The sequence below is a fragment of the Hesperophylax consimilis genome, chromosome 10 (assembly GCF_061612785.1).
Source record: "Hesperophylax consimilis isolate HC1 chromosome 10, BYU_Hcon_1.0, whole genome shotgun sequence".
Lineage (NCBI taxonomy): Eukaryota > Metazoa > Arthropoda > Insecta > Trichoptera > Limnephilidae > Hesperophylax > Hesperophylax consimilis.
In genome coordinates this window covers 28,390,761-28,411,314 of record NC_142845.1, presented here as the reverse complement: position 1 = coordinate 28,411,314, position 20,554 = coordinate 28,390,761, and the positions used below count along the sequence as shown (strand labels likewise).

The 20,554-nt window shown below is 34.6% G+C and overlaps 1 protein-coding gene across 1 annotated transcript in view; it reads left to right on the top strand.

Annotated features, from left to right (window-relative positions):
- The window catches only part of LOC149420573 (forkhead box protein I3-B-like), a 32,610-nt gene extending 14,630 nt beyond the window's left edge, over window positions 1–17,980 (top strand). Inside the window, exons 2-6 of the mRNA XM_089636809.1 lie at window positions 438–664; window positions 3,187–3,310; window positions 6,660–6,812; window positions 13,174–13,324; window positions 14,127–17,980. Coding sequence (XP_089492935.1) covers window positions 498–664; window positions 3,187–3,310; window positions 6,660–6,812; window positions 13,174–13,324; window positions 14,127–14,389 — 858 coding nt within the window. The 5' untranslated portion in view covers window positions 438–497 and the 3' untranslated portion in view covers window positions 14,390–17,980. The remainder of the gene's footprint in view (window positions 1–437; window positions 665–3,186; window positions 3,311–6,659; window positions 6,813–13,173; window positions 13,325–14,126) is intronic.
- The last annotated feature ends 2,574 nt before the right edge of the window (window positions 17,981–20,554 follow it).

Sequence of the window (20,554 nt, the reverse complement as noted above, 5' to 3'; positions counted from 1 at the left end):
AGAACTCATTATGCCATTATCTTATATTTTATCGGCACGACAAAGAAAAGTAATGATATTTGTACAATTATTATAGTACATACATAATATCATGTGTAAAGACTTATTTTTCCCTTTTTCTTTCATGCTTTAGGTAGGGTATGTCGATATATGCCATGACATTTTATGCCCCTTGAGTGCGGTGTGCCCAGACATGTAGACTGGGCTATAGAAAATGTTAGGAAAACATGGTCACTGCGTGGGGTGTCCCTGTCACCTGCTCATTCCACATTAGATATATTGGGAATTACTTATTAATTTTATCTGTCAATCCTTTTTTACTTACCAAATTTTTTCCTCATCCAAACCATTGTACAGGGATTTCACTGTCATATGAATAATAACAAAAATGATTACATTTGAAAATGATTTAAATGATATGTTTTATTAATTTCCAGTTAGTCTTATGGGCTGCAGGATGATAGCAGGTCTGTCCAGTGGTGTGTGCCTGTGCTAGGATGGGTGACTTGTCCAGTGAGTGCGAGGAATGGGCTGGAGAGCTGAGTCCGCGGGGGCCGCCCCACAACCCCCTGGGCCCCCTGCCCCCCTTGCCAGCCCTGCCCCTATCTCCCCCTGCTATCACTGCGGTGCAGAGCAAACCCAACGATGAAAAACCGCCGTACAGGTAAAATTACTGTCTTATTTCTTTTTTAACCCTTGAATGCCACCATATCCTCAATATTTCAATTTCAGAGGTGGTTATGGGTAACTCTGCCCCGGGAACCATTTATTGGGTAACCAACGCTCCTGTTATAAATCCTATCCAGATTCCTACCCACCCCTCACAACTTTTTCCTACCCAAAATTTCCTCTCCTTTCTTTCTTTAAAAAGAACCTCCACGCATCGTTTTTTCCTCAAGGCCTCATGTGTGGAGCTAATGTAAAAAGAAAAAATTATATGCATGAATTATTTTGTATTTCTTGTTTTTGATCCAGGTATTTTAACTGCTTTTTTATTATCTGATAGCATTACATTTATATTGTCTCTTACTAAAGTTCTCACAGAGATTATTGATTTACTTACAATTATTATTTTTTCTTTTCTTGAGCCATAAAAAAATAAGTGGTTTTCTGACAAAATGAACAAATAGATTGCTACGCTACTTAAGTCACCTGTAATTTAATAATTTATATAATATGATAATGTTGTGTTCGCACAAACAGTTCTCCAACTCGTCGTGGAAGGAGTTTTATCAATAATTGGTTCTTTATATTAATCAGGGATTTATTAATACTCCGCGTATTATATTGGTGACTCGACAGTCGACCTAACTAGAAGCTTGCTAATTGGAATCTGGGCCAGTGAGATTGTCTGAGAGCCTTCGCACTGTCCATGGCGACCACTGGCTCCATCTTGCGGACTTCCCCGCAAGCTCTATGCACTGCCATCTGTGCGTGCATCTACAAAGCTTCCTAACAGATAATAATGGTTATTTATGGGTTTGTGCAGATTGGCATCAATGGAAAATAATCTACTATATTTCATTAATATGTCATTTCAACTTTTTTTTTTCTCTTACCTTTTGTATTTTTATATTTTCTTACAATTTATACTTTGTACTTACAACTTTTTAACTTTATACCTATGTCAATGGCACATGTTGTGCCGTATGTTTTTAAATAAATAAATATATATACATATCCGTAGGGGATTTGCTGGGAACTCAGCGCGCTTGCCTTAATTTTATAGTATTTTGATCCTTGATTATTATTGGAATACCAGGTTCCCACCACATGATAAGCCTTTGGAATACCAGGTTCCCACCACATGATAAGCCTTTGGAATACCAGGTTCCCACCACATGATAAGCCTTTGGAATACCAGGTTCCCACCACCTGATAAGCCTTTGGAATACCAGGTTCCCACCACATGATAAGCCTTTGTAATACCAGGTTCCCACCACCTGATAAGCCTTTGGAATACCAGGTTCCCACCACATGATAAGCCTTTGGAATACCAGGTTCCCACCACATGATAAGCCTTTGGAATACCAGGTTCCCACCACATGATAAGCCTTTGGAATACCAGGTTCCCACCACATGATAAGCCTTTGGAATACCAGGTTCCCACAACATGATAAGCCTTTGGAATACCAGGTTCCCACCACATGATAAGCCTTTGGAATACCAGGTTCCCACAACATGATAAGCCTTTGGAATACCAGGTTCCCACCACATGATAAGCCTTTGGAATACCAGGTTCCCACCACATGATAAGCCTTTGGAATACAAGGTTCCCACCACCTGATAAGCCTTTGGAATACCAGGTTCCCACCACATGATAAGCCTTTGGAATACCAGGTTCCCACCACATGATAAGCCTTTGGAATACCAGGTTCCCACCACATGATAAGCCTTTGGAATACCAGGTTCCCACAACATGATAAGCCTTTGGAATACCAGGTTCCCACCACATGATAAGCCTTTGGAATACCAGGTTCCCACCACATGATAAGCCTTTGGAATACAAGGTTCCCACCACCTGATAAGCCTTTGGAATACCAGGTTCCCACCACCTGATTTTTGCAAAATGATGTTTTTTGTATATTGTACCGTCTTACTAAATAATGTGTTTATGTAATTATAAAAATTGTATATTATTATTTCTTTCCAATGTAGTTTCCAAGGATAAGTATTTATATTCAAAGAAAAAAAAATTCTCTTTTAAATGTTACAAAAAATATTAAATATTGAATAAATACAGAAATTTTACAATATTTTTTAGCTGAATATACATTCTTCAGAAAATATTTATGAGGCTTTCCTGAAAATAAATACAGTAAAATCGGAATTATGACATTTGATAAGGAGTTTGCGACGCTCTTTTCGCAGACAAAATAAATATGTTTGCAATTGACGTAACGACAAGCTAAAATAATATTAAGATACATTATTTCCTTGCCGAGCAAATTAAATATATTTTTGTATGCTAGGAGCATTTTTTAGGGTACAAAATACAATATCGGGGCAAGTGCGGTGAATTAGTAGCAAATCTGCTATGGATTTCTTGGCACTCTAGAGGTTAAAGTAGTCATTGCTACAGATCACTACTATACAATAGAAGAAGATAACTTTTAGTAGTTAATTTGCAAACTATTCATTGCTTTATAGATTTGTGTTATAGTATACATATTTGTTGTGTTCCAGCTATGCAAGCCTCATCCGACTGGCCATCAGCAACTGCACTAAGGGCAAGATGACCCTCTCACAGATCTACGAGTTCATCATACAGACCTTCCCCTACTATCGGGTGGCCAACACTGGATGGAAGGTGCGCTATAAATTTCCTCATTGTACACTACTCTCGCACTTAATCAAAACTTTTTTTTTTACAATAAAATGCAAAAAATACATTCTAATACCTCTTTTGACAACATAGACTTCTTCTTACGAGGCAAATTCCTTAGGCCAGTATTAAATGGATCTGAATTAACTCTCCTATAGTCAATAACCAATCACTGAATAAGTAGGTACTTTGTGAACAGAAGATCATAAATACATAACACCATGGACATTCCCGAACTAGTTTATCAGTATTTTGTAACACAAAATCCGTAAACTTGTCTTTATTTATGTTATAACCTGATGAAAAACATTGTACAGGGTTTTCCTATAAGATGTGTTATTTTGATATTCAATCGTAAAAGATCAATGGTTTCGTTGCTTGTGTGGCACGTAGCGCCGTCTTGTTGAAAGTAATCGTTGTCCAGATCAATACCATCCAATTCCAGCCATAAAAAATCATTAATCATCTCTCGATAGCGCAATCCATTCACCGTAACTGTTGCTCCAGCCTCATTTTCGAAAAAGTAAGGTCCAATGACTCTGCCGGACCATAAACCACACCAAACAGTCACACGTTGAGGATAGAGAGGCTTTTCAACAATAACTCTTGGGTTTTCCGAGCCCCAGATGTGACAATTTTGCTTGTTGACAAAGCCACCGAGGTGGAAATGGGCCTCATCACTCAAGATGATTTGCATTTGATTCACTCAAGTGAATTTTAATAATTTCAATGTGTTGTTGAAGCGTGTATCGTTCCATTTTTATTAATGGCGTAGTTTCTACTTGTGAAATGTCAAAAAATGACAGTTTCAAAAGTAACATCTACAGAAATAGCGGGCTATTCGAAATAACACCTCTTAATGGAAAACCCTGACATCTGTCGAACATATCCTTAACCCCTCAGGCCTCTAGCATATTCTGTCAGAATTTGTGTGTATTTCCCGCTTTGCAACAAAATCCAAATAAGTTTAATATTTCTGAACGTATCTGAAAATTAAAAAAAAACTGCTTTAGAAAGGTTTAAAAAATACTCTGACTTTCTGTAAAAATATAACTGAAGCCTGAGGTGTTAATTAATATTTCTACAAATATAAATATCAAGGTGTTACAATATATATTTTCATTGATATAATTAAAAATAAGTTGTTAAGCAAAAATATACTAGCCCTGGGCCGTAGCGCATTTTCAGGTGTTTTTATTGTGCAATTCAATTCAATTTTTCAATTCAATTTGTTTATTCCTTTAAAAACATTACAAAATTACATTTTATTTCGTTTTTAAGTACATTTGTAAAATGGTATTACATAATAGTTAGCGGTGTATAAACTATACCAGCATCAATAGAGCTTGCTTTTTAAAGGCAGCTTCACCTTCAGCTAAATATGTCGATATCCGAATTAATTCTATTCAACAGCAAGACTGCTCTCCCCACCGGCATGACCATTGGCAAGTTGGTCCTGCAGGCCGGGAGATAAAACAGTCTATGCTGTCGGTGACGGAGATAACCATCAGGAACATAGAGACTAATACTCTCCATGATAGTCGGATTTTCAAACCATCCACGAATCAAGCCTACTCCTAACCAACGCAATGTATAGCACTTGGAGAACCCGGGTGTTTCTAAAATTCATCGCAGTGCGTAGGACGAAGCCCAGCATTTTCAGTGAAGCACTACACGTCATTTCGATATGAGTATGAAATGTCAGCCTACTATCAAACATGATGCCAAGATCTTTCATAGTGGAGACACGTTTTAAACTTCGGGCATTCATGGTATACCGGTAAAACCAAGTATGACGTGCCCGTGTGAAAGAAAGAATGAAACATTTAGAAACATGCAAATAATAATTGTATGACGGCTGCCCGGCTGACGGGTTTATTGTCATAAGAATAAGCTCCTCAGTTAATACAATATTAACCGCCAACATACTTAAACATTGTATGCCAAAACATGTCAGAATGGTAAAAAAATGACAGGAATGGTTTCCTAAACTTTCACTTACCTATGAAATGATATTAATGACATTTGAAACACTTTTACAGTCGTTGGATGAATACTTACACTGCATTTTGACTGTTTATTTAATGAACTTTATATTGTTTTTAAGCAATCATTATATAATTATTAAACAGTTGATAGTTGACAGTTCAAAAGAAGACAGAAATAGTTTATAAAAAGAATGTAGGCGATGACATTATTCTCTGTCTAACAAGGGATGCACGATGGCAAGAGAAGAGTGCCACCGTGCGATGCTAATAAGTAATTTATTTGTTTTCTCTCTCTCTGTATTATTAAGGCACTTCCTCAGCAGTTGGACTCTTACAATATTTTTATAGTACAGTGGTGCCTCACACAACGAACGCCTCGCACAGCGAATGCTGCACACAACGAACTTCCTTTTCGTTCATTTCACGATTCATACAACGAACTTCGCTTCACACAACGAAGTCGCCCGATCTTCTACGATCACTGCCGATTAATTGCATCCTCCCGCGCAGGCAGTCGTTAGACTCGTTAGTCACTGCGTAGTACGCTTAACTTACGCACGTATCGCAGCAATCGTTCTTCATTACGAATTAAATCGCACACGTATCACGGCAGTCGTCCTTTTAAGATAAACTCAACATTTTTTTTATATGATGGGTTCTAAAAAAAGCAGGAAGGTGATTTCTCTTGAAATGAAACAGGAAATAATTAGAAGGAGTGAATGTGGGGTAAAACAGTGTGACCTCGTCAAAGAGTTTGGCCTCAACAAGACCACCATTTTCACCATTTTGACAAACAAGGATGCAATAAAATCAGCCAAAGTAGCCAAAGGAGTATCAAAACTATTTAATGAAAAACATAGATCTTCAATCCACGAGGAAATGGAGAGGCTATTAGCGATTTGGATTAAGGACAGGCAGGTGAAAGGTGACGTAACAACCCAAGATATTATCTGTTACAAGGCCAAGATAATTTATGAAGATCTAAAGAAAAACATCCCTGGAAGTAGCAGCAATCAAGATAATAAAGAAGATTTCAAAGCCAGCAGGGGGTGGTTTTTTAGATTTAAGAAAAGGAAACAAAAAATTTATCTTTTTTTTATGTCATCTTACCATATTTTATGCTACAGAACGAATTATTTTTTTTAACATGTATTGTTATGGGAAAACGCGTTTCACATAACGAACTTTTCGCATAACGAACTTGCTCCTGGAACGAATTAAGTTCGTTGTGTGAGGCACCACTGTACTATAATATGATTTAAGATTTTCACGGCCAAAAGTATTTTTGTTATTTGTTTTTGGGGTTTTCCCAATTAGTGTTAATATGAGACTATTGCATATTTCAGAACTCCATCCGTCACAACCTCTCCCTCAACAAGTGCTTCCGCAAGGTGGCCCGGAGCAAGGATGACCCGGGGAAGGGCTCCTACTGGGCCATCGACCTGACCTACTCCCAGGAGGAGGGGCAGATCAAGAGGAAGAAGGGACACATCTTCAGGGTGAGCGGATCTGCATACCTTGTTTAACTTTTACTATCCCTTTTACAATGTGCACAAAATCAGTAAGTACAAGTATTATCTGAATTATACTTGAAGATATGCCATCAGCGTAAAGACCTTATTGTGAAGGGTGTCTAGATCGAGGAGTGCATTCATTGATTGCTCCTGTAATTTCACATTCTTATTGCAAGTTTTGTTTTAACCCTTAAAATATTTTTATGCACGAGTCCCAACGACACGGTGAAATTTCATGGAATTTCCCCCCCCCCCCCCGGCTTCCCAGATATTTTAAATGTGCCATATATATACAGGGTGTATCGGCACGTACCCGACAAACTTTAACCAGCTATTCCTTAGCACATTTGGAGTAAAAAATGTTATGGGCACTTTGCTGTCCGGTAACATTTTTTTTCTTTTAAAAACAAAAAATAAATAAAATTTCCACACTCCGTTACTGCCCCCAGTATAGGGGTAAAGTAGTAGTCATCTCTTTCACACGTATTCTGTCTCAAGTCCCGTGTGGGCATAAGCAAGTGTGTCGAAAACCATCTTCGCTCTTTCCTACACACTAAATAATAATAGTTAAAAATGAGACGAATGATGCCATACCATTGTTATTGTAAAAGCGCGCCAATACGTAAGTATACAACGAAACTCGAATAAGAATTGCCAGGTGGGTTTTTTAATCGCTTTAATCTGACTTCAAATAATAATTAAACACGTAAAAATTTATTAAAATATTTCCAAGTATTATTTAATATAATATTACAGTACAGTACTTTGAACCTTCGCAATAAATTTATTTGATTTTAAGTTTAGTTTGTAGAACTCCATTTCAATTTAGAGATTTTTTTAAATTTTTAACAGTCTTATTATTAAATTTATAAAAACAGTGTGTTTATAAACAAGTTCTGCTAGTTGTAATTATTATTACGCGTGACAGCTGTTTCACCTTCTGACGGCATTATCAAACTGTGGTGAAGCCACTTACAGACGACGTAGGTGATAACTTTCTATTTTTATTATCCTGGCTTTATTGATTTCCGAGTAAATTGTCGTAAATTATTATTTGCTAATTCCTATTATTGCATTGTTTAAAATTTCACTTAATGTCGTTGGTATTTCCAACTGATGACTCAGGGGTTTATTTCCCTGAATAATTAAGTATTTTGGGGTCTAATTATCATTAGAGATGGCAAAATTTAGCATTAATTTCCAGATTTTTTAGCATTAATAATTGGAAATTTAGCGTTTTATAGCATTTTGAGGCATAATTTAGCGTTTTGTAGCAAAATAGAAAAAATGTATTTCCTGAATGTTTTTAGCGCATATTTTAAGTATTTTTTAAGTATTTTAATTAATTTTAATATTAAATTAATAAGGAAGGAAACTCTAAGTACGGGTCGAACACAAACACAACAAATGCAGATTGCGATTAACATCAATAGGCGTCATTTATTTCGCACAATTTGTGTAATGTCAAAAAGCAATTTTAGTCTACAGTACAAAAATATTAAATATTTACACATAAAATAGTAACAAAATTATAAAAAATCGTAGGAAAGGCTTCCAAAAATTAAATAAAGTAGGCATAATACTTTTCCCTGCACATTCACATGAAACTACCTTCCTTATGCATTTTTCTCAATTCTTCTTTAGTTGTACTGGACTAAATATTACTGTATCAGCTTCTCCAATTTGTATGGTTCTTTGACTTCTGAAATACGCTATAATATATTCTCGGAAAGCGTTTACGCACACAGTCGGGGGAGTGCGAGCTGAAGTTAGAAATGATTTTTAATCACTTATTTCCGCTGATAAATATCGATTTTTTGAAATTGTCACATATTATTTTAATACCCGGTATTTTCGGAAAATTCGCGCCTATTTCGCTAAATAGAATAATTTAGCTGAAATACGGCCAAAATCACGTTTTTCGCGTTAATTCGCGAAATAGAAATCACTGGAAACACTTTCAAATGCCTTGAAACGCAAAGAAAACTTTTAAATGCCCTATTTTCGAACCATAAATATTTTTTCGCGTTTTTAGTTAAAACGAAATTTTGCCATCTCTAATTATCATGCATTTCATTACATCCGATATATCTACACAATTTTTATGTTGAATTGGGGAAAGTTTTATGGCTAAGGGAAGGAGTGGAAGGTGAGGAAGTACCTGGATATTCAGATCTGGTCCCCAAATACGGCTAGTCATTTCAAGCAACGTTTAAATTCTGGATTAATTAATCAATTACGAAAAAGCGTGGGGTTAAGAATATTTTTTAAATTATAGTTGTAATTTATTGTCGAGTTTTTAAAAAATTTGCGATGTTTTAAATAAAGTTTAATAATTATTATGTAAATAACTTAGCAATCTGGCAGCATTCATTTGCCAGATGGTCATTTGCAATGCAGTCATGACGTTTGTGTGAGTGCTTTCATTTGAGTGAGTGTGTTGCGCAGCAGTTTTATATGAACCGTTTTTTGATTCATCAGCATTGTTTTTAAAACTATACATTCTTTGTACCTTCAAATTAGTGGAAATAAACTTAAGTGTGTCAAGCTGCTCGTTATGTTCCGGTAATTCTGGAAGGCTTTTAACATAAGCAATAATATTCATAAATCACATTCCGCGAAGTTGTAAATAACTAAATTTATTAAAAAATATACGTTGTAGGATAGCCTAGTAAGTAACATTTTGACAGAGCACTTACGGTGTTTAAAAAACAACGGCGCTGTTCAAATAATCCAATTATTATTACTGATAAGTACCTAAGTGAGGAAAATTGTTTTTAAAAGTGCTCAGAATTATTGGACTTCGATTATAAATTCAGGAAACCTACTAATTAGTTTCTTAGTTTCAAAATAAGACTATTTAATACGTGAAACGCGTAAGAGGTGAAACGAGAGCATTCCAGAGATGAAACAATTTAGATACAAAAATAAAACTGATGTGTACAATACAAGAAGACAATCAGTGATTCGCATACGAAAAATGTGAATAAACATTATTGTTAAATAAAATATTTATTTTCTGGTACTGGATTATGTAATACGGGCTTTGTTCGCAGCGACACGCGAGTTGAGTTGCGACGTTGCTTTTAAACTTTGACAAAGGATAAAACAGTGGTGGACATGTGGTGAAAATATGTTTAATTAATTTTTTATTAAAAAAAAACGTTACCGGACAGCAAAGTGCCCATAACATTTTTTACTCCAAATGTGCTAAGGAATAGCTGGTTAAAGTTTGTCGGGTTAGTGCCGATACACCCTGTATATACACGGTGTCCGGAAACTCGTAGTACAAGCGGGAAACTGGAGAATCTACACCACATGGGGAACCCAAAAAAACATAAAGTTTTTTGATTTGAGCATTTTCACAAAAAAAAAAAAAAAAAAACAAAAAAAAATATTTTTCGGCTATTTTAGGGTTAAAGTTTTTTCTGGTGTTTAGGGTTGAACAACAGATGTTTTAACCCTGCAGAGCAGAAATATTTTATGATTACACCGGATTAAATGAAGGGTGATTTCAAAATAATGCTTCAAATCCGAGTTTCTTCATTTGTTTTACTTTAAAACAGTTTTAATTAGTTGGGTACTTTGATCTTCAGTAATAATTTATAAGAATTTGATTAAAAAAAAAAAAAAAAAAATCAACTTCTAACTCGATTTACTTGATAACGAAAGCTCAAATCAAAAAAAAATATACTACAATATCGACTCCAAATGTGATGTAGATTCACCAGTTTCCCGCTTGTACTACGAGTTTCCGGACACCCTGTATATCTTATTTTTTAAGTTTTCGAAAAACTAAATACCTTGTAGAAACCAGATAAAATTATCTTTGAGAAGTTTGTATTTGAAATAATCATTGATACAGTAGAACCCCGTTAATTCGAACCCCGATAATTGGAAAAATCACGTAATTCGAAATTTTCGCCAAAAAATTTTCTGCAGAAAAATTTTTTCATACCAAAATTTTTTTAATTCGAAATTCGTTAATTCATAATTCGAAATTTATTTTTGTCCGCGCACAAAAATTTGTTCGTGTAATTCGAAAAAATCTGATTTTTGCGAAAATAAATCATAATATTTCGTAAATCTGAATCTAAAAGTCAGCTGTGGCGGTAAAACGCCGAAAAATGTATTTTTACGTGGTTATACATCGTCCTAATTAGTATTATTATTTTGTAAATCTGAATCGATTTACACTGGAATGTCGTACTTTTTCAAATTTATTTCGAATATCCGAGTTTGAAGGGCTGAGAAAATACGTTTTACGCGGATATATGTCGTAGTTTTACGAGTTTACACCAAATATCTGAATTTAAAGGGTCGGCCGCGACGAAACTCGGCCGCGAAATTTCGATATACGCGTAAATGTATTGTATATTTACGAATTTATTTAGAATATCTGAATTTTAAAGGGCCCACCGCGACGGAAATCGGACGCGAAATTTCAATTCACGCGGAAATATATCGTATTTTTACTAACTCTACTTCGAATATCCGAGTTAAAAAATATTGCGCGACGGAAATCGGCCGAAAAATTTCGATTCATGCCGAAATATGACATATTTTTACGAATTTACTTAAAATATCTGAACTTAAAAGGCCGGCCGCGACGAAAAACTGCCGATAAAATTCGATTTACGCGAAAATTTATCATATTTTTACGAATTTACATCAAGTATCTGAATTTAAAGGGTAGGCCGCGACGGAAATCGGCCGCGCATTTTCGATTTACACGGAAATATATCGTATTTTTGCGAATTTATTTCGAATATCTGAATTTAAAGGGCCCGCCGCTACGGTAATCGGCCGCGAAAATAAAGAAATAATTGGTATTAATACGAATTTACAACTAAAATTCCTCCCGGATTTGAAGAGGCGGCCGAGAAAATCGATTTTCGGCGTATTTTTTTTTTTTTTTTTATAAAATTTCGAATTACGTGGGAATTCGTTAATTCGAAATTTGATTTTTGATGTCCCGTGGATTTCGAATTAACGAGGTTCTACTGTATTTCCAAATAATAATATTTTAATATCAAATATGAATATTAACAAAAAAACTTATCGAAACATTTTCACTCGACACATCCAATATTTTTAAAGAATTTGGTATTTAGAAATCACATTCCTTTTGTGAGAATGCTGGCACTTCACTTTTTATTCCATTTATAAAATTTAAAAAAATTTACTGTCATTGAAAAATTCCCGCCAATTTGTAATCATTCAATTTGACAATTTTTTGGATTTTATCAATGGAATCATGTATAAATATTTGAGAAAAAGGGAGAAGAATAATTATTTCAATTTCTAATGACGAACAAATTATATACTTCCGCATTATAGAAAAAAATATGAAAATACTTTTATTATATATGGATGCCCATGTTGGATCTGTCCTTCAGTGGCTCTAGATGTGTGTCTAGTAAAGTCCTTCCGAAGCTTGAAGGATTAATGACACCTCACGAGAAATCTTATAGTTCTTGAAAAGGGAAAATTGATTTATTATGCACAGAAATTCTTTTTTAAAGTTATTATATTGCTCTTATACAGTAGAACCCTGTTAATTCGAAAAAATGCGTAATTCGAAATTTTCATTAAAAAAATTTCCCTGGAATAATTATAAACAAAAAAAAAAATTTTAATTCGAAATTAATTCGTGTAATTCGAAAAAATTCAACTTTTGCGATAATAAATCATAAAATTTTCTAAATCTGAATCTGAAAGACAGCTGTGGCGGTAAAACGCCAAAAAATGTATTTTAACGGGGTTATACATCGTCCTAATTAGTATTATTATTTTGTAAATCTGAATCGATTTACACTGGAATGTCGTATTTTTTCCAATTTATTTCAAATATCTGAGCTTGAAGGACCGAGAAAATTCGTTTTACGCTGAAATAATATTATATTTACGAATAATAAAATATTTTTACGAATTTAGACCAAATATCTGAAATTAAAGGGTCGTTCGTGATGGAAATCGGCGGCGAACTATCGATTTACGCATAAATGTATCATATTTTTATGAATTTACTTTGAATAACTGAACTTAAATGTCCGGCCACGATGAAAATTGGATGCGAAATTTCAATTTACGCGGAAATACATAGTATTTATAAGAATTTACTTCGAATATATAAGTAAAAAGCTGACTGCGATGGAAATGGGCAGCGAAATCTCGATTTACGCGGAAATATATAGTCTTTTTTTTTTCATAAAATTTCGAATTACGTAGTAATTCGTTAATTCGAAATTTGATTTTTGATGTCCCGTGGATTTTGAATTAACGAGGTTCTACTACTGTAGTATGAATTTTTTTGTACTTATATACTGTATTATTTGTATTCCAGAGTGCCCCCTACAGCCCGGAGTGCTCCAGCAACAGCTCCGACTACATCGGAGGCGGGGGGTGCTGGGCGGTTGGCAGCCGGGGGCCTGGGGAGATCCCCACACCCGCCGTGAGCGTGCCCACGCCCCCCACACCGCTGACCTTCTACGAATGTAAGTACATCCATAGTTTCAATAACCCCAAATGAGGGCCTGTTAATCTAATGGGACCATTCTATTGTATCTATTACTTAGGACAAGTTGTTTCGGAGAATTTGAACAATTCATCAAATTTCAACGTTCATTTTCAAGTTCTGTGAAAGATTTTTCTAGTTCTGTTTTTATTTCAGTTCTGTCAAGCAACTAGCCTGTAATGATACAATAACAGAACTTGAATAGAACTTTCACAGAACCTAAAAATGAACGTTGAAATTTGATGAATTGTTCATATTCTCCGAAACAACTCGTCCTTAGTAGTTTATATCATCTGTAACCTCAGAAGACAGGTGTTATGGAATGTAAGCGTTTGTACGATCAGACTAATGAATTCATTACTTTGTTATTAGTCATTGTCTTTTGTCTTTTCCAATATAAAATAGGCTATTTATAATTCAAAATGAAAACGCATGAAATGACTCAATTCCATTACTTCTTGGTCAAGCGAGAACAATTTCTCACTGTTATAATATTATTATGCAATAAGTTCACAGACCATTTTGGATGTTTTCTGTTTCCCAACTAAGGACGCAATCCGGTGATATTTATTTGACTTCCAATATTCATCAGCTAGTCAGATAGCTTTACATAATAGAGTCATTCCTCATGCCCGAGGATGTGGTGTAGGCTTCCACACTATCATACTAAGTATAGCTCTCCGTCTGATGAAACCAAGAAAGGGTTCTTCTATAGTGTAAAAAAATTTACAGGTTTTAATCTGAAGTAAGTATTTATTTAATGTAATATTTGTTTTACCCAGTATACGAACAAGACGAAGAGGATCTGGAGCGGCCGTGGCCAACGCACGGCGCCTGTGCGGGCCCCCGCCACCGCTGCTACACGGACGAATACGGCAACTATGTGGACCAGTACAGCGGAGAGTGCGACCACACCTGCCTCACCCCGCTCAGTCCCCCCGCGCCCCTCCTGTCCCCCCCACCGCACCACGCCCCGCCTTATGCTGCCTATTTCACCTACCCGGAACCTATGAAAACTGCGCCGCTGTGGGACAACTACTTATAACATCTCTCCCATTTCACAATGACAACAGTTTGCTAATGCCAACTTTACGTGACTATGGAGGAGCGACAGGCGTGGTTTTTGAGAGGTGCTTGAATTTGCTGGCGTAGCAGTGTTGATGTAAGTTACATTACTCAATTTAATGCATAAGAATCAATGTAAATTACTTCAGTCAATTAATTGCGACAGCAAATTTGAAATGAGTTACTTTAGTCAATTTCTCACCGCAAGAGTGTTTGCGTATGTTGCTTTACTCAATTTAATGCCGCTTGCGACTTCTTAGTTACTTCTGTCAATTAAATACTGCATACTCAATTTAGTGCTGCATGAGACTTAAATGTAAGTGACTCAAGTTAATTTGTTTCCGCGGTAGGCTTGGTTTGAGTTACTTCATTCAATTTGTTGTCACAGCAGGGTTAATACATGAGTTGTTTTAATCGATTTATGTAAGACTTGATGTATGTTATTTTTAGTTAACTTGTTGCTGCAGAAACCTCGATGTAAATTACTCAAATCAATTTGTTGCTGCAGCAGGGTTATTGAAAGTTACAGTAGTCAATTTGGTGCGCTAGCAGTCTTGATGTTAAGTAATTATCTCAGTAGACTTGGGTATTTTGCATTTACATAAAATTATTGCTGTATTCGGTTTGATGTAAGCAACTTCATTCATTTGTTTGCCACAGCAGGCTTGATGTAAGTGACTTTCTGTAACTGTTATTCAACCACTGTCTGAAAAACCGCACAAAATGAAATATCAAACCGACAATGTATTATCTTCGACTGTTATTTGACATATTCGGGGCCTGCAAGACTCCTCCATAGTCTGAACTGTTAATATATCACTCAGTGTCGACAATTGCACCCACACTCCTGTGTCTAAAACGTCTGTGTTCAAGCTGCTAAGTTAAGTGCTAGTTGACTAGTGACTAATGACAAGTGACTGGTGACTAGTGATTATCACTTCTATCCAAGAGTCTGAAATGGAGCTTCTCCATTAGACCAATATAATGACTGCCGTGTGTTCTATGCTCCCGTTAGTTCCGCAGCGCAAATGTTCAAAATTTTATCATAAACTAATTGCAGGGGGAATTTTAATATTCAATCTATCGTAATTTTTAACAAGATGTTTGCTAATTATAAGACATTATTTAATAAAATACCTACGTTATTATGTATTGTAGATATGTATTGATGTTCTTTAGCATGCATTTGGAAAGTTTTTATTACGTTTTGTAAAGATTGAATTAATTATTGAATTATGAATCTACATAATAATTTTAAATCTTTTTGAGATTATGCTAGATATTTTCATAGATTTTCTAAAAGAGATTTTTGTTGACGTGGTTTGCCAATTACATTTAATTTGTGTGGCAAAATGCTTTTGCGGAGTTTTAGTTTGAGAATTACCTCTGATGCTTGAAGAAAGTTTAAAGCAGTGAATGGGCAATAGAATGTGATATAATTTGATATTTTAGTTTGTATTTTTACTCTTTTTTTTCAATGTGTATTTCTTTTGCCATAATTTACAATACCTATCATTTTTTTGTTTTAATCAAACTTTGTAATGTAATTTTATACATTAATTTCTATGCTGTATGAGCAATGCATTTTATATTACATATTCTCTATGTATGTGCAGTTAAATTCTGGAGATATCGACCTCAATTCATAGATAGATATATCCCCATTCTGTTATATTTTCAGTTACGATTAAGGAGTGTAAATATTTACATACGTACTTTGCAAGTGGGTGGAATTTTTAGTATGCAATGGGTTAATCAAATGAAAATACATACAGGGTTTTAAGGGACGAATTTGACTTACTTTAACCAGTGATTCCTGACATTATTTGGAGTAAAAATTGTAAATGAAGTTTTGGAATCCGATGACTTTTTTAAAGTTTTAAAAAAAAAAAATTTCAAAACCAAACAATTTTTTTTCCACATGTTGTCACTGGTCACTCAGCTTAGTAACCGACCAACCCCTCACCCCCATCCTAACTGTCCAATACCTACTGAGTTTGTTAAATAATGTCGCCGGATTCCAAAATTTCGTTAACATTTTTTACTCCAAATAATGTCAGGAATCGTTGGTTAAAATAAGTCTAGTACGTTCCTTAACACCCTGTATATATAGAGATCAACCTTTTGCATGTGATCATAACAATATTTGATAGGTCAATAAATCAGCATATATATATATTTACGGTAGTACCATCCCACAATACTGAATGTTCTGCATTAGGGTATTGAAATACCTGAACTAGTTAATGGGGCCAAAAGGTTGTTTACGCTTGAAGTTACTCACAGGAGCGTTATCCAACTTATGGTAATTAATGCTTTAAATTGTTTGGAAGTTCAACTTATGTAAGTGGTCATAGCAGCTGTTAAATCTGATAATGATGAAGATAGCTTCCTACCAACAACGATTTGCTGTTTTCAAATTTACGCAATTCTGTCAATAAGGACGAAAGGGCCCAAATAAAGTGTTGGAATAAAAGTTGGCTTGAGAGAAACAATTCTCCAAGTGCTTTTGTTCTGTTAACGACGGAATTGAATGGAGTTCTTTAATTTTATCAGAATGACAGCCAGATGACAGCAATTGCCTTTGAATTAAAATACTTCATGTTATTAACAGAAACATTGAGAATAGAAAGGATTGGACTGATAATTTAAGAGAAGAATGCTGATTTTCAGTAAGCTTTTTACACCTGAAAAATAAATGATACCTCTTCGATTTTTGTAATCAGAATATTTTCTTTCCTTTTAGATTAGTTTCCATAGGTAGGTAGGTAGGATAACGTACTTATCCACTTATCCTAATCAAATTTTATTCTAATATGTAATAAAAATACTTGTTTTTACAGGAAAAAATACTAAAATCCGTCTTTTAATTTTTGACATCTTGCATCGGCGTATTTAGGTACCATTCTTACGGCAAACTGATTTCATAATATGTGAGAGGGCTGTAAGTTTGCGCGGACGCGACTAGACCTGTCAAAAACGTACGCCTCTTACGACTTCTGTTGCTGTAAATTACTAATTTTTGCCATAAGTCATTTACATAAGCGAAAAAACTTATGTGTGTAAAGGCATCCTTAGGGTCTGCAAATGATTATCTATCATTAAATTGAGGTTGTTATCACAGTTATGAACATACATACATATCCCTGACATGACGGAAGACTTGAGGTGAGATTAAAATATGTTTATAATATTATTATTTACCATTAACATTATTTGATCTCATTATGAAAATATACATGAAGTGGATTGTCTTCTAAATATTATGTGATAAATACTGTATACACTTTCTTATTTTATTTTGTGCCATCTACTTAATGTTTAGTTGATTGCCAGTTCTATACAGAATACCCCTGTTGGGCCTAGAAACATGGTAATTTTTAATTGACAATTTAATAATTAAAAATAAAATTGCAATGTATTAATTTCTTTTTTTTTTTAAATTTAGTGTGCAATATATCTAGTATTTTTAATCAGATTTCTCGTTTTTTTTAATCATTTTACAGTACAACCACGGTAATTTTTTTTACTTTGTTTATTTACAAATTTTTTGCATTTCTTTTTACTGCAAAAATGAATATTCTCAATTAATAGAAAATTATATGACCTTGTTTTTAAAATTGTATATTCATATAATATTCTAATTAATTTATTAATCTTAAGTGTTTATTGAATAAATTATGTTTAGACTGATTATTTTCCAGAGTAATTTTTGTTTGATGTAATGTAAACAAAAATTTTTAATGCATAGCCTAATACGCATTATGTAATGTTGAGAGCAGTTTATTAAGTGTGACAAAAATATTCTAATGTTTAGTGAAAGAAAGCTCAGAATTGTTTAGGTACGGCAGTGATAAGTGCTTAACACGAGTTAGCTGTAGGAATCAGATTAGTAAAAGTATTTGTTTGTTTGACTCCCCAGTTCGGGAGAGAATGATATCCGTTTGTGCAGGGCCTATCGCAGCAGTACAAGGGAGTACTCAAAAGAAACCCAACTGATGTTGCAGGGGGCTTAGTTTTTGTAGCACCGGGTTCTACCGGTAGGACCGTGTGCAGCTACCGCCCAGTCAATATGACAAGCACTGCGCTGGAGAAGTTGTCCTTTCGGCTGGTTTGAATTTTTTGGTGACCTTTGTTTTGTGTGCTCCTCATTTTTTTTTACCATGGCTGATTTTCGTGAATAGAATTCTGAAATGACCCAACCTTTTTATCCATGGTCATCATCCTTGTAGGCCATTTTTAACACTTCGAGATTTTCTGTGCCAGTTTTCAAAACTTTGCGGCCGTGAGCTGTTCGAAAATCAGCCATCGCAAAAACGACTAGAACACAAAACAACTGTCACCAAAAAATTTATACCAGCCAAAAGGACGACTTCTCCAGCGCAGTGCTTTGCATACTGACTGGGGAAAGATAGCTGTACATGGTCCTTCAGGCAGAACCTAGTACTTCATAAACTAAGCCCCCTGCAACATCAGTTTGTTTCTTTTGGGTACCCCCTCTTATATCATTGGTGCAATCCCATCTCCGCATAAGTCATATTTTGCAACTTTTTTTAATGTAGAACTATTTCTGTGTCAAATGATATTTCTTGGTGAAATACGCCCCCATGTGACATACACTATCATACCACTTACTCTGCGATAGTTTTCTTTCTTTCAATAGCTGGATAATAAAATTTATTTGAAAGACAAAGTATTGTGCTAATTATCATTACATATAATAATTCAACTCTGAACCGGATATCAAAATCTATCAACCTACAGATATAAAAAATTTCTTGAAATACAAACAGTTAAGTAATTATCATAGCTAGGAATAAATTAATTATTCTTGTAAATAAAATATTTCATCTGCAACTAGCAACCATCCTCCCAAAACTCTGATAGAGATTAACTACTCAGAACATTAGAACGTCAAAAGACGTAAATATGATAATAGCGGTCAAGACATTAGAACGTCTTTTCACGTAAACGCGTGAGATTTTACAAAAATCGATTTATTTCCATCACTAGTATACGGATTGCCATGATTTAAAAAACAGAGTATTGATAATGAATAACGCTACGCGTCTGTATTCAAGAATATCTATGGAACCAAGAAGTGCATTGTCTAAGCCGATTGCATCTGTCATCTTGTTCGTTCATAATTTATTGCGTTTCTAAATATTTTAGTTTGGACGTTTAATATTTTGAGGTGACTAATAGTTTTTAATTATATTTCTTCAATATATAAAGTGTTATTTCTTTATGATACTCAGAAAAAAGTACATTTTTCACGGCTTTGAAATAATGGTAAGCGATTCTTACATATTTTTGACGTTTTCATAAAATGTATATTTAGAAACGCAAATATTTACGTATAAATACAAAATGCGATAGTGGATTTCATAATCTTTCCAAAACATTTTTTAGAATGAGGCTACGTTTCCCAAAACATGAGTTATGAAGCTTTTGGCAAAACTCATAAATAACACAAAAATTATCACGTTTTGACAGTTCTCAAAGGAACACATAGTAAATAAATGTCTTTGTCTGAGAGGTTAATAACGTTTCAATCAACTTTCTAACTGCATTCAGAATGAAGCGATGCGTGTAAACATCTTTAATCTATACTTACCTATATTCAGATTACTAAATCTGATTTGGCTGATTGCAAAAAAGACAATTACTTCAAAAAAGAGATACTTCGCACATTTGTGTTAAAAACATAGATCCATTGATTGATTGATTCCTTGAATACATAATAATTCCATTTAGTAATTTGGTAGGGAAGACGTCAATTATTATCTTTATAAGGATAATAATAAATATCTAACATTGTCAGTGGACGCTTTACATGAATTTTAAACACTGTCACTTCACTGACAGAGAAGTTGGAGAGATGTCAGATTTTTTATCCACTTTTTTAAAACCTATTAGCATACTTGCCCCAATATCACGCACGTTTCAGTCGCATACCAAACGACTCTACGTAAAAAAAGGATCACTCGGTGAAAGGAAAGATATAATTCAGTTCTAAATTACTAGTACATTTTAAATGCTTGGTTTGCTTATCCACTCAAGGGCTCGCGTCCATAACTGGAATATGAGTTGAGTGATTGGAGATCAAGTTAAAAATTTAACACCCTCATTTAAAAAAAATTGT